Below are 16464 nucleotides of genomic sequence, written 5' to 3'. Positions count from 1 at the left end.
ATTCGATACAATATCACACAAAATTCTCTTAAATAAACTAGAAAGATGTGGAATAAGGGGTATATCACTATCTTGGTTTAACAGTTATTTGAAAGACAGAAAACAGGCCGTCCAAATAGGTAATTTTCAAAGCAATTATTTATATGTAAAACAAGGAGTCCCTCAAGGAACTGTATTAGGCTCAATATTATTTTTAATTTATATAAATGATTTGTGTAATTTAAAAATGGACGGGCATATACAATCATTTGCTGATGACACCTCACTTAATTTACTGGTAAAACATGGACAGATGTATTCAAAAAAAAAAAAAAACTGAAGCAGAAATGAAGAAAGTAAAACAATGGCTTGATAATCATCAGTTAGTATTAAATGCTGGAAAAATCAGGTATATCAGGTATATAACGTTTTCACCAACTTTAACAGGACAGCCAGAAAACATGTCACTAAAATTGCATTATTGTCAAAATACTGAAAAATGTAACTGTAGTCCTCTTATTAGTGAAAATGAAGTAAAATACTTAGGTGTATTTATTGATAAGCATCTAAAATGGTCTTTTCACATTACACATATCGCCACAATACTAAAAAAAAATATTGTATAAATTTGTTCAATTACGAAACATTGTAAGCATAAAAATATTACGAACTGTATATTATGCTCTGGTAAATAGTATACTTACGTATGGTATATTAATTTGGGGTGCTGCTTACCCTACTCATTTAAAACCTCTGATTGTTCAGCAAAATAATATTGTAAGAATATGTTTAAGAAAGGGACTTGAAAGTAGACTAGATAGACTCTATGACCAATTGTCAGTATTACCACTTTCAAAATTATATTTGCAGAAGGTATTAATATATGTTAAAAAGAACAGAAACAAATGGGAAGACATAAAATATACTTATATAACCAGAAATGTGACAAACAAAATTTAGAAATTAGAGCAACGAATAAATCTATAACTCAATACCAAACATATTACAGAGATCCGAAGATCTATAATGAACTCCCACTCCGAATCAAAGATGAAAGTAATTTCAAAACATATAAAAGGTTAATTTTACAGTGGTTAAAAGAACTAAAAAGTGTTTAAAAAAACTATTGTTAGCTAAAAGTAAGGATAAACCTCATATGTTACGATAAGAAAATAAATAAAACACGAGTATCAGGCTCACACACAAGCATTTGCTTATGTGAGCCATTTTCTATCTTTTATTCTTTGCATAAAAAATACAAAAAAAATTCGCAATATAGAAATAAGTGCGTTGAATTAAGTTACCCGACACTGGGAGATAGACATGACTTCTGAAAGTCCGAAGTCCTGTCATCTCTGAATGCCGGGTACGTTAAACTCTACTAATAAAGGAAATCTAGGAAGTCCGATTTCCTTTAGAGAAGTAATAGCACTTATAAGTAGAAAATTTTCTTGTTAATTTCTGTAACGGTTATTTTTCTTATTCTTTTATTTTATTTTCATTAATATTTTGTATATTGTTATTTTATAATTTAATATGTTTATGTATTTTTCATGTATATTCTTTAATATATTGGATACATCCAATATATTAATTTTCTTCTTTAAATGAATAAAAATAAATAAAATAAATTTAAAAAGATGATCGGCGACAGTTGCCATCTAATAAAGTTGATGCGTTTATTGCTTCTAGTACACAATCGCTTAGAAAAAGAAGTAACAAATGCATCAGATGTGGGAGATAAATTTAGAACACCTAAATGACGAATGCCTAGCATATCTCGTGCTGTTAGGGTATCTGAAACATTATGTATAATACCTAAAGGACGTACCTAGAACATGACAGATATACTGTATGTCCCAAGTGACGACATAAAACAAATGACTGTTAGAGTGCGAAACTGAGTCAGGTATGTAAATGCTATATTTGTGGTACATAGTTGCGAATATCAATTAGGTGTAACAAGTATCTAAAACTGTAGGTAGCTGAAGTACATACTTAGCACATGAATATCGTATGTGCCAAGTGTCGGGTACCTAAAAAGTAGCTGGGACACCTAAATGGCACATGCCTAGCACATCTTGTGCTGTTAGGGTTGGAGCCTGAGTGCCAATATTTGGAAAGTTTATTGGTAAAATCTATTACTTTACGAAGAAAATGTAATATATAATAATTTATTTAGGAATCATACCTCTAAGTAAGTAATTTAGTAGGAATAATATAAATAATGTTAGTTTGATTGTTATGTAATTATCCGTAAACGATATACTTGCACATAGTTTATATTCTTTAAAAGCCTATATGGAGTTCTCGAAGGTAAATCCCTTCCCATCTTCTTCGGCACCGTAACCTTCTATGCTGCTCGCCTACCTTCGCATTCTCACGCTTCGAATCTCCTCGATGAGTTATGAGGGAAATATTTTTGTGAAAGCATATCCAGTAAAAAAACTGGAGAGTCACTGACAGAATAAGCGTAAGATCAGGGCCGGATTTCCCAATAGGCCCGGGCCTATGGGCGCAAGCTCCTAGGGGGCGCACGGCCGAGAGAAAAAAAATAAAAAATATCTAGAAATAAAAATAAATAGCCATAACAACATATTTTTTGAATTGATTAAAAAAATCAGGCTAATAAAGCATTCTGATTTTGAAGTTCATTGGAACAAATAATTGTTGGTAAAGTTAAACTATTTTTCAACATTATGCATCAACTTCGTTACAACATTGATATCAAACACGGGAGAACTGGCTGTTTTTTTTTTTTTTTACTTATTTACTTATTTTTTACTACAGTTTTTTTATTTATTTGCCCAAATGGCTAAATTGAACAAAACCAAAGTTATTCACTAATCTTTTGCTAATACATTAACGGTATTTTGTTAATCCCAGAACCAAGTAAATTCCTCAAAAAACTTGCAATGATAAAATTTGCATCGTGGAGTGGTGTTTAAGCAATTAACATATAGGCCTGATATAATTATTTAATAAAGGTTTCTAGGAAAGTAACTTTAACCAGACTAGGAGCGGAAAAAATTATTGGGCCTAGGGGCGCCAAAATGCTAAATCCGGCTCTGCGTAAGATTTAAGACATTAACTGTATTCAGAGAGAATTCGTTAATCAAGTGTTAGTCACGCCATTAGTTAGTGTATTGGTTCTGTACTAAGGAGGGTGTAGTTTTTGGTATTGAGAATGTGCTTGGTGTTTAGCTAATACGTTAATTTGGGTATGATTACCATATATAACCCCAATACATCGGATGAGAAAAATAAATGTACCAACTACGGAAATTTAGACTTGTGCATATGTTGTCTGTGACAATGAAAATATATGAAATACGAAATTCTAAACGTTTTCTTTGTGATTTAACATCACAACAACTTATAAATAAAGGGATTCATTTATGGTAGGAATAAGTAGAAGTCAATTAATATTAACGACAATAGAAGGATCCATCAGTTGTAAGTATCCCTCAGAAAACTGGAAATTTTCTACTCATCTTGAAATCTTGAAATCTTTAAGTTTTACGTCCTACGGTTTGCCGGCTAGGACATAAAGGACTAAACGAGTTGAGCTGATTTTAGTTTAGCGTCCCTTTCAGCAGCGAGGCTATATGAGACGTGGGTCTACTGATTAACGTGGAATCCGAACCATATGAGCTCCGCCGGGGGCTAGACTAAAAGAGACGGTGATAATGAGAAATGAATGAATGATGAAATGAAGAAAGTGGGAGGAAACAGAGTAACCCCGAGAAAACCCCGCACACAGTGTTTGTCCACCACAAAGTTCACTTGGCGCTAGCTGGGATTGAACCAAGCAGGGGCGGATCCAGGGGGGCGATTGCCTCCCCCCAGAAGAGGAAACTTTCACTTTTTATATTTAATATATATAAATAAAACCCATCCCAAAGTTTGAAGCCCTTAAAAGTAGCAATATGACAACCCACCTCCCCCCAGAAGTCGGTCCTGGATCCGCCCCTGGAACCAAGGACCCCATACACCAGAGGTGAACGCTCTACCACTGAGCCAACGCGGCCCCTTTTTCTACTCATCTGTCATTGTTCATTTTCAGAAACAGTTCTGCTATTGTTGAGGCCAAAAAGCTGCTTCATAGTTAATTCAGCCGATGAGGTGCAAGGAAGGAAAGAAAGGTTGTTAATTGCCACTAAACCGTAGCTAAACCAGGGTACCGTCTGCTCTAAATTAGTTAGTTATGTGTGATTAATTTAGTCAACCGCTACGTGCTAATCAGAGATTTCGAATACACTTCTAATAACCATGCGCTACTCTAACCCTTAATATGGCCTAATCATACGTCGAAACGACTCTGCATAAGGCCGTCGAAGTTGATTTTTTTGGGTAAAAGACAGTGTGTACATAAGCTTTAATTTTATTCGCAGCTATTCCTAAACTACATAGGGTGGCACGAGGTGATAAAATTATAAATGTGTTAAAAGAATAAAAGCCCTGAAGGCATTAGGAAAGTTAATTTTCCCGAAGTAGGTATTACATGTCAGAAAACTTGAGAAAAAGCTCCAAAGAATGTATGATGAAAATCAACGATAGAAAGACAAAAGGAGGGTGATCGGAACGAAGCCTTCGTTGGGGAGAAAGCAGATCAGGTGACTGGCTAGTTTCCGATACCTCAGTATTATTTATTAGTGCTGACATTAAATGGGAACCAGAAATAAAAGCAAGGACAGGAGTGAGAAGAAAAGTCTGTTCTATGAGTTCTTGAAAAATGAAATAAAATCTGTTTTACACCCCACGATTATGCCGAGTAGGCTAAAGGAGATTGTGATAATGAGAATGAATTAAATAGTGGATTGAAGAATGTGGAAGGAAACAGAAAAACCCCGAGATAACTCACACAATGTTTGTCCATCGGATAGCCTACTTGGCTCAAGCTGGAATCGAACCAGGAACACTATGTACTTGAGGTAACCCTATACCACTGAGCAACCGCGACCTCCTCCTTTTAAAAAAATGTTCAGAAAAGGCTAATAAATATTTCACGAGGAGTACTGTAGTCTACGGTACAGAAATATGGACATTATGCAAAAGCGATGAAAAAAAAAAAAAAGATTGGATGCTATTGAAATGTGCGTTTGGAGAAGAATGGAAAGAATTAGCTGCAGTGAACGGAAAACGTGTAAGAGGTTAGAAATAGTCACAGAGAAAAGAACAATTTTAGATGTATTTGAAAAGAAGAAGAGAAACTGCTTGAGACGTACACTGAGAAGAAAATACATCATAAGAGAGGATATGGTGACAGGAAAAAGAAAGAGGGGCTAAAGAGAGTATAGTTCATTGACGGTAGGAAAACAGGAAAAATGTACGTGAAAGACGAAGAAGTTAGCTAAAAAATTGCGGTGCATGGAATGTTATCAGTTTCTAGGAAATGACTTGTCAATAATGGCAGAATAATTATGATGGTGATGAGGTGCAGCAGATTTTTAATATGCACACTTTCATCTTAAAATCTTTTGTACGTGTACATTCTTTACTACTATGTGCAACAGCCTAACTCAAGTTTGACTTTGAGCGCTGGTTTCATGTCAACTCACTTGCTCACAACGATGACACATAAGTAGAGATGCAAGGGCTCGAAAAAAAAAAATGGCTTTTTTGAAAAAAAACTCGGTTTTTTCTGCTTCGCTTTTTTGCTTGGGAAATTTTGGGCTTTTTTGAAAATTTTGCTTTAAACTGATAGAGCAGACTTTGTTTCGCTTCTCTACAACAAAAAACTCATTTAAATAGTGGTTGATGCAGATAATAATATGAAACCTCGAAAATAAGCCATGAATTTCAAAAAGATTTTTTAAAATTCTTAACATATTTACATTATGAATTCCAAAGGATTAACCAATATATGCAATAATATTTTAGCCTCTTATATACAATAAGTACTTAAAAAATGGTACATAAATAACTAGCAAAATTGTATGTAGTATTTTTATTTCAAAATATCTTTTTGAAGCAAAATAAAGAAAAACATGAGAGAAATCTGCACATCAAGAGCTTCGTTTCGGGTGGTTCTGTACATTCTTGAAATGTTTCAGTTAAGTTTTAACTTTCATATACATTGTATGAATATTTCGAACAAATTTTTCACTGATTGATCACATACGTAATAATAAGTTACCACCTATCAGGTGCTTCGGATCTGCAAAATCGGTAAAGCTCCAAATTCTGTAATGCACTGACTGTTCCTTTAAGCTTGTTCAGAATCGGGAAAGTATCGAATTTTCTGTTCATGGTTCATATACGTAATAGACGGTTCATCTGAGCGACATCCTAGGCTGTAGAACATATAACCACCACCACGGTTTACCCAATGCTGAAGGTTTCTGAATTTTTAACAAGAAAATTCAACATATAGTTACGAAAATTATTTATATAAAAAGAAAAAACTATGGAATACATTTAAAAAGAGTGGATGAATCAATCACTGTTCCAATTTACAAGAAAGACGAAAAATTTGATTGTAATAATTATCGAGGTACTTCTCTTAACATTCTATTAATAAGATTGGCCCCATACGCAGATGAAATTATTGCAGATTATCAGTGTGAATTTAGTCGAAACCGACCAGATATTTACCATTCAACAAATACTTGAAAAGAAATGGGCATATATTACCCAGTACATCAACTGTTTATTGATTTTAGAACGGCTTACAACTCGGTAAGGAGGGAAACATTGTACAACATTCTTACAGAATTTGGAATACCGAAAAAGCTAGATTTATTAAGTGTTTAAATGAATTCCAGAGTAAAGTCCGAGTAGAAAAATGCGAGCTTCCACGTCGAGATTGGCCTCAAACAAGGATATGCGTTATCGCCGTTATTATTCAGCTTTGTTCCGGAGTACGCTATAAGAAAAATCAAAGACAGGAACCAGGGCCTAGAGTTGAATGGTATTCACCAGGTAATGATGTAAATCTGATAGAACGATCGAAAGAAATGCAGAGGCCTTATTAAACGCTTGCAGGGACATGAGTAAATGCAGAGAAATCTAAATACAAGGAAGTTCACAAGGAAATTACGGCAAATAATGAATGCGTTAAAATATCAATTAATACTTTCGACACAGTGGATACTTTCAAATATCTTGGATCAATATTACCAGACCAAAATCATACCCACAAAGAAATTAAATGTCGACTAAAATCAGGAAATTCTTGTTATTATTCAGTTCAAAATATTTTGTCGTCGCGAATTCTATCAAGGAATTTAAACCTTAAAATATATAAAATGATAATCATGCCTGCTAGGCTCTATGGTTGTGAAACATGGTCGCTTACGCTGAGGGAAGAACGCAGACTGAAATTATTTGAGAATAAAATTCTGAGACGAATATTTGGACCCAAGAGGACCGGGAGTGGGGAATGGCGGAAACTTCATAAGGAGGAACTACATAATTTATACGGTTTACCAAACATCGTTAGAGTCATCAAGTCTAGGAGGCTCAGGTGAGTAGGTCATGTAGCCAGAATGGAAGAAAGTAGGAACGCTTTCAAAGTTTTAACTGGAAATCCAATCGGGAAACGTCCATTAGGAAAACCTAGGTCCAGATGGGAGGACAATATTAAGATGGATAAGCAGAAATAGGAATACAGAGTAGAAACTGGATTAAATTGGATAAGGACAGAAGTCAATGGAGAGCTTTTGTGGCCACAGAGAAAGAGAGAGAGAGAATACATTTAAGTTAAGCACAACAAACATGAGTGAGTGGTTAGCTTTCGCGCTTCTATCGTGAAGTCCGGGATTCAACCCCGCATGCGACCATTTTGACAAAAGTTTTTCTTAATTCTATCTGTGAATGTAGAGATACTGCGTGTACTGTGAGTCCTGGCCGACTTACTTTCTAATCGTTTTTAAATCTTTGTTATTATTAATTACCAGCAGTGATGGGTTTGCGAAGAGGGTTAGGGTGGGGATGTCTTTCGGATTGAAGCCTCTACCCCGAAATTACTGAATTTCTAAAACAAACTAAATATTAGTTTTGCCTTTACTCATAAACTTCAATCTGTCCTCAAATAAAAAAATAGGAATTTTCAGAAAAACTAAGCATTAATAAGAAAAGCTCCTCCCAAAATACTTTTCTAAATCCGCCACTGATTATCAGTATAAAATTGTCTTCAAGGTTGTATCTGGTAGATTATACCTCAATATACAAACGAAACGAAATATTTGTTATGCCTGTACTCATAAACTTAAAAGCTCCTCTTAAATAAAAGTTAGGAATTTTTAGAAAAAACAAACATTATTCAGGAAAACCCCTCCCAAATATTTTTCTAAATCCAATACTGATTATTTCTATCAAATGGTATTCAAGGTTGTGTCCGGAAGATTATTGTTAAATTATTGCACAGCACCAGTATAACGGAAATGTGGAAGTACGCTCTAACAGACATATTGAAAAACGTACGCTCTGATGGATATATTGAAAAACATAAGTTTAATTATGTGCTAGAAGCTAGAGTACTAAGCTCTAAGAAGTTAAACACGGATGACTAAAAGGAAATGAGCTAGAGAAGAAAAAATGTCGATAATTCAGAAGTTAAAATAAGGTTAAATAGCTTCTAAAATTGCCCTCAAATACTACGTACTTTATGCTTACTTTAATTCATAAACAATGTTCTCCATCCATCATTATAGTCAATTCCAGAGCGAAATATGGCATTCAGGTCATGAAATCTTATTTAACTTTAGAGTATACTATAAGAAAGCTATTTAAACAGAAAAATCATGAAAATGAAAAAAGCCAAAATTTCCAAAATTCTCGTTTTTTTCCAAAAAAGCCGGCTTTTTATGTGCAAAAAACCATCGATTCACAAAAGCCGGCTTTTTTTGCATCTCTACACATAAGAGAGTTCGATTTGTTCTTAGTGAGACGACAACTCATAATATTCGCCAGCTATAGTACTCGCGCCGAGTCGTGAAGCTTGACTTAGATCTACCGATTTCACCACCCAATAGAACGCGAGGGTGTGTTGCAGTCGTCAACCCCCACCCATCATATTTTGTCAGTGTCTTCTATCGCGCCATACGGAAAACATCTCCTGAGAGTACAGTGTTGTCGGATTGGCGTCAAGTTCCGTTTTGTTAATTCTTTTTGTGCGTTATGTTTTCCTTGTTACTATTTGTGCTATTGTTACCATTTTAAACTACTTGTTACAGTAGTTATTGTTGTGCAGTGTTATTATTGATAATTTTTAAATGCTTTTTTAAATATACTCGTTTACTATGTCTTCAAAGTTTGGCAACATAGTTGGTGAATTTCAGGTGTTTGACGTTTCCCCAAGTATGCGCTCGGGAAGCGGCTCCAGGAATTGTACCGAAGTTTTCCGATGTGTTGGAGCTCAAGCAAAAAAATTCTATGATTGGTTTAGAGCCCAAGCTTCACGACTCGGCGCGAGTACTATAAAAGCAGATTTCTCACCGATAACAGCGCGAAGAGAACTCATGGTTCATTCTAAACATCAATTTAGCTGCTACGGAAAAAGATATTATATAAATATAATTATAAAGATATTATTACATTAACTACAGCTAGGTGAATTGACAAATTATGCCATTATTATTATTATTATTATTATTATTATTATTATTATTATTATTATTATTATTATCTCGATCTGCTCACCCTAAACCAGTACAGTTCAGGAAAAATTTTCCTTAGTGCAGGAAAATTTAATAAAAAGAAATTGCATAAAATAGTAAAGGTAAATTTCATTGAATACTTGGTAATTCTTAAAACAAAACAAACAAACAAAAAAAGATTTGGCATTTTGTCTCAATTACCTATCAATCAAATTTGTTGAATATTTTCGTTCATTTGATACAGATATAGTTTGAAATAGTGCTTACATGCAAATGCAATAGAGAAACAACACAATTGGATACTTTTAAATTTTTAAATTATTGATTGGTTGGTGGCTACAGTGCGCGTGTCTCAGACTTTCATTTCAAGGACACAAGAGTATCGGTAAAACTATTAAGTTGCTTCTACCAAACGTAATCAGGTGTTATGATACCAATTATTATTGTTTGTAGTTACGTAGACCGTTTGAATTTCGACATCCGCATTTGTAGGCCTATCTTTATTCGTTTTCTTTTTTATAATAAAAATTCCGTTTTCCTGCGAAGTCTAAATGTCACTTAACAATTCTCCGTTAAGTAGATTTCTATACCTCTCGTCGTTTACGGGATTACTCCTTATTAGAGATGTCCCGGCTAAATTCTTCGGGACCCAGAATTGTCCCGTAATTTATGGATTTTTGTTTAACGTTCTCATTCTCAAATTTAAAACGTAACTGCCAAGAAATTTATAGGTGTAGTCATGAAAATATCATACCAATTGACAATACTGTTTTGTTCTGAGAATAATGCCCATTCTTGTCAACCAGATGATAATTTATCGTGATATACGATAATTTAAGCCTTAAGGGTCTTCACTACAGCAAAATTAAACTACCGCTAATTTAAAATTTTTCTGTAATATCTTCAAAACAAATACAAATATTCGAAAAGCAGAAACGTAGTGAACTAAACAATATGATTTTGCATGCGATACCTATAACACAATTCACATATCTGCTTTTGGTATGCCGCTATTTACAGAACCTGCAAAAAATGCTGAATCTACGTATCTACAGTTGCAAATCGAAAGCAAATAGATGAGTTGTGATAACGATATCACATGCAAAATCGTATTGTCTAGTTCACTACGTTCCTGTTTTTCGAATATTTTTTATTTGTTTTGAAGATATTACACAAAAACTCTAAAATTAGCGGTAATTTAATTTCGCTTTAGTGAAGACCCTTAATGCTATATACGATAATGATCTTGCGATAATATGTGATATAGGTACAATAATTTTAGAATGCACACTTTTTTTTTTTTTTTTTAGTTTTTGAATGTACAAATAGTTTGTAGATATGCATTAAATAATTAAAAACACAAACATACTGAGTTTTTAAGGTCATTCCCGCTAAAATAAATCAATAACGATTTGAAAATTGGCAAATGCCAACCTGGCATCCATTCTTTAAATTCGATTACGTTTACGAAGGAAATAATATTGTTATTGAGAGTAATGTTAATAAGGATTTTAAAAAATGTTGAAGACAGTGACATCAATTTGGGGTTCGAAACTAAATATTACTAGATAAGTTTTTTATATTTTATTGTTATTATTAGTACTATTATATTTGTTTTTACAATTATCACGTGTAATTATAACGATATTTTTTTTATAATCCAATTTCAAAGATAAAAATAGATAATTTTGTTCTGTGATGTCTGGCAACTCTGATAGTACCTCTAGCGGACATGTCACTAACTTACTTCATATGATAGTGATCTATGAATCGAAATTAATGTTACTATTTCCTGTGCCTTCAAAATGTGAAAATAAGTTGATCTCACAGAAAAGCTTACAACTAAACACACCTTTATTAAGCACCATGTAATTGTGACAGAAAAGTATCCCATATTATTGAAATCAAAAGTGTCCTTCTTTTCTCTTTTTTTCCCACAAATATATGCCTACGAACCCTATTTTTAATTTTGGTTAAAGCTAAGAAAATTAATTACTTAAGCGGGCAGACTACTGAATATTTTTGAAAAACTAATAATTTTTCTTTTGCCCGTTTTTCGTAAGTGGAAAGAGGTAATAAAATGTAACTTACCACAATAATAGATAATGCTATTTTACAGCCGAAAATACGGATCGAAAGAATTTTCAGTGTTGCAATCCATAGAAATAACAGTGTAACCAGAATTTGAATTACTCAAAAATCTAGGTAAAGGCAGCGAGTAGAAAAATAAACTCAACGGTAATTGATGACTTATCATGCTGTCTATCCTTCTTGTTTACTACTTTTTAAATAATATTTCTATTTATTTTATAAACCTTACATAAATTCTTACAAAATAAATAAGTCACTACAAAATAAATAGAAACATTATTTAAAAAGTAGTAAACAAGAAGGATAGACAGCATGATAAGTCATCAATTACCGTTGAATTCATTTTTCTAGTCGCTGCCTTTACCTAGATTTTTGAGTAATTCAAATTCTGGTCACACTGTAATTTCTATGGATGGCAACACTGAAAATTCTTCCGATTTGTATTTTCAGGTGTAGAATAACATTATCTATTATTGTGGTAAGTTACATTTTATTACCTCTTTCCACTTACGAGAAACGGACAAAAGAAAAATTATTAGATTTCAAAAATATTTAGTAGTCTGCAGCCTTAATTTATGAAAATAACTTCAGACTTAAACAATAGATGGACGTAATAATCGGGACAAAACAAAAGAGAGAGTGACAAGGAGAAGAATATAGTCTGAAGTATGTCAACATTATACCTTGACCCAATTCATTGTGAATCTACTCTAGAAATATTGTTTAATCGCGTATATGTGCTTTCTTTCAGTAAAAGGGAATAGTGTCTCTAGGCTATCTGATGACTCGGTGACACTTCATTGATCGTTTCACCGGTAAATTTCCATATTTACTTCAACAACGAAGCATGTGTCATGAGAAATATTGATCCAAGAGATGTTTACAATTCTAGAAAGCATACGAGTAACTTAATTCAATTTTCCTTTAAAAAAAAAAAATTAAAAGAATAGAATCTTGCCAATTTCACAGAAACTCCTATAGCCTATATTGTTATCATAAAAGAAAATGGGCGATGTTTTTATCAACTGTAAAACAAACAGCTAGAATTTAGCAAATTAGAAATTTATATATAGAAAGTAGAAATATACAAAAGTTAGTTATATGGTTAGTTTTGCTCCCTATAACTAAGTAGCCTAGTAGGAGGGCAAATGGGGACCCGGCCTCACGAACGAATTCCTAAGCCCCTGCAAATGGAGTTCGCCTATTATGGATTTATTAAATTTGAACTAGTACTTTCTGTTATAAGTTTTACTGCGCACGCTCTGCTATAACTGTATTTCTTTTAGTTTAACGTCGCACGCAATGCCATTCAGCTAAAGGACACAGGTAATTAATGAAAGCGAATGATTGTAAAATTAAATTTTCGTGCTTTCTCACAAAGAATCGAACCCAGGTCCACCTGTACGAAAGGTGCACTGGATAGCCACTAGACCAGTGGAGAGGACTCTATAACTGTAAAGAAATGCCCTGAGTTATTTCTCTGAAATTGACTCGGAACATTTTATTATACACAGGCTTGTATCACAGAAATAACAAATAGGCGCAATTAGTGGGAAACCAGGAGACCAGCACCCCTTCCTCCGAGAAGCAAGGCATGCCAGCCAGTGATTTTTTTTTAATGAACAAAAATAATGTGGTAAATCACGTTCCCACAACGTAAGTGAATAAAGTTTCTATTTGAAATGGGGGTTGGCCATCGACATGTTACCGTAAAAGACAGTAACTTCATGTTGTGGGTCCAAGTAAATGGCAACGTTGCATTTTCATTTAACATTGGACCCATAAATAGTGTACAGCCCAAACGGCCCGTCCGATTTAAAAAAAAAAATCATCACTTTAGATTGAAAACATGATATTTGGTTTCCTCTCTTAGATTTTGTTGTTACAACTCTGATAATGTCAGGGGGCAGTTACCCTATGTCAGGGGGCTTTTGAGACACCCTATATATATATATATATATATATATATTGTAGTAGACCCTATATATATATATATATATATATATATATATATATATATAGTAGTTTTATATGTACCGGCTTTAGGTCATAAATATGTATTTGGAACCCGATGCTCTGACCACACGTCATTATCTGAAATGTGTGCCATATAGTCAGCCAAAATCCTTAATGGCATCATGCAACATGAAGTTTAGATGCTCCATTTCAGACCATAGAGGTGAGATTTCCAAGACAGACAGATAGAAAATGGAGCTACATTTTTAGCTGTTCTCTTTAGTTACACCGCATTAAAATACTAATGAAATCAATGAACCGACAGAAATACTAAACTCCCTGTCGCAAGATCCTATGATGGGTTATGGTCCACTAGATATCGCACGTTCAACTGGGTGATACACGATCAGCGCATTGGCTGCGTGCCGCCATTCTTTCTGGTTGTCTGAACCGGAGTTCGCTACCTCTCATTGCATTGGACAATTTAAGGGCTTCTAGAGCAGCGTTTCCCAACCGGTGTGCCGCGGCACACTGATGTTCCGCGAATGGGCCGTTGGTGTGCCGCGAGGAAATCGAAACAAATTATTAATTCTATAGGAACCAAATTGCAAGACATAGGGGAAAATGTATATTTGTATTTCAGATTACTATGAACTTCTACTCTATTATAAATCTACAATTTTAAGTTCCATACTGTGTTACTTTTCTGTACATTTTTAATGTTGAAAAACGTGTTTATCATTGTCATTACCATTATTGCTTCTTTATTGTTGCAGATTATTTCGTAACTTGAAATTTTAACATATCATTCAATAAATTCAACAAAGCAAACATGCATACAAATTACCTACACTTGTGTTTTAAAAGTATAGGAGATTTGTTTATTTGTTCGTTATTAGTGATCTTCCCTTTTAGTGAAAGGTTAGATACAGTTTTCGAAAGAAAAAGTAGATTATTAAAAACCGGCGTCCTATATTTCATTCCAATTGTTTTCTATTTTAAAATTAGAATGAAAAATAAGCATAATGATTTACCACGGGGGAAAATCAGTGAACCAGCTTTTTTTTCTGTAAGAAGGAGATCATTAATCACATAAAAATACCACGGTATTTTACATTTACAAATAATAATAGTAATTATATATATATGGGTTGCCGCGAGAATTCAAGTTACACCTGTAGTGTGCCGCAACATGAAAAAGGTTGGGAAACGCTGTTCTAGAGAACCAGGGATCAAGCACACCAAAGTTGCCTACGCTCACAATTCAGCTGAGTAATCCCGTTGTGAACTTAATAAGATTTTGAAAGAAAAACCTTCATTTTTTAATGCTCTATACCCGCTAAAAATGACAAATTGTGATTCATACACTACGGAGAACGAGCTGAAAAGGAAAGAGAACACTACGATCGATAGATAATTTGCTAAAAATTTTATTATGATTAAAGATAAAGCCTCTGAGAAGTACGTTTATTTATTGGTTAATTCATTTTACATGACTATTATACTCGTTTTTTGTGATAAATTTTATAAAATATCAGAACATTGGGTATCAGAAATAGACATACTTAATGTAGGCAGAATCCGTTATCGATATCACTGTATAATAGGAGAAAAGTTGAGTCAAATGAGTCCTGATTACTACGCTACTGCAGAAAAATATCCTAACCTGGTACGTACCCATAAACTTTTGTTTTGGGGTCCAGAGTCGAAAAGTTCGGACCAGTGGATCCCTTTGAGTGGACCCATTATGCTAACAAAACACGAGCTCTTCCGTGGCTAAGCGGTTAGCGTACGCGCCTTTGGCGTGGGAGACGCGGGTTCGATTTCCGGCAGGAGCTCATATGGTTCCGATTCCACGTTAATTAGTAGGTCCATGTCCCGCTGCTGAACGGGACGTTAAACTCAAAAATCATCTCAACTAACAAAACACGAAGATAATATATTCTATGAATACTTCAGGGCAGTCTTAAAAGACAAATATCAAGTAAATGCGTTAGAAAGGAAAAAATATGTCCTAATTATACAAGTATAACGAAAATATGAAAAAAAATTACGCAAATAAAATGTATTAGTTTCGTAATAAACAAAAGAACCTAGCAATATGCTAAGTGAAACTTATTTTGAATTAAAAAAAAGAAGAAGAATAAACTTGTCACAAACATGCGGATTCTTACATGCTTGTTATCAATGTGTTAATTCGTTGGTTGGATTGGAATTTAGCGCCCCTTTCAGCAGCGAGGCTACATGAGACATGGGTCTACAGCCTATCCTGAGATTTGAACCACATATGCTTCCACCGGGAATCGAACGTAGGTCTCCAGCCACGAGGAAACTCTAATGTTTAATTGAACCATAGTTAGAATACATAATAGCTACTTACAAATCCGTCGTTGCATTGAGCTGTAGCTACAGCCAACAGAACAGCCAATAGAATCCCAGCTAAAATCAAACATCCACAGAGCCAATTACCTAGAATAGAAAGAAATCAGTAATCAAATACCATGCTCAATCTAGCTACTTGTGAAATGTAATATATACTGACATTTAAAATAAATAGTGAAGATTTTAGTATATATATCCTGACCAGCGAACGAGTGCGGGCGGCCGATTTTGGAACTAAAATACAAACAACAGTGTTTCTAACCGGATTACTTGTAATTAATCTATCACATTTGTTTTTGCCCTGTTCATAATAAACCACTTCACGCATATGTTCAAGTTAAGACAAACACATTTCAAAAGTTATGTAAGTTATTTTCAGAACATTTTAAGGGACTGCAAAAAAAAGTACATATACCCTCCATATTAATTTGGCAATAACTTGCGAGTAAACTAA

General features: G+C 34.0%; 1 protein-coding gene across 1 annotated transcript in view; it reads right to left on the bottom strand.

Annotated features, from left to right (window-relative positions):
- LOC145669808 (uncharacterized) overlaps positions 1–16464 on the bottom strand; it is a 330876-nt gene that overhangs the window by 248661 nt on the left and 65751 nt on the right. Inside the window, exon 2 of the mRNA XM_081738154.1 lies at positions 16009–16097. Within this exon, the coding sequence (XP_081594280.1) occupies positions 16009–16097 (89 nt within the window). The remainder of the gene's footprint in view (positions 1–16008; positions 16098–16464) is intronic.

The sequence above is a fragment of the Thermobia domestica genome, chromosome 2 (genome assembly GCF_964235325.1).
Source record: "Thermobia domestica chromosome 2, izTheDome1.hap1.1, whole genome shotgun sequence".
NCBI classification, from domain to species: domain Eukaryota; kingdom Metazoa; phylum Arthropoda; class Insecta; order Zygentoma; family Lepismatidae; genus Thermobia; species Thermobia domestica.
This window is presented reverse-complemented; position numbering and strand designations above follow the sequence as displayed.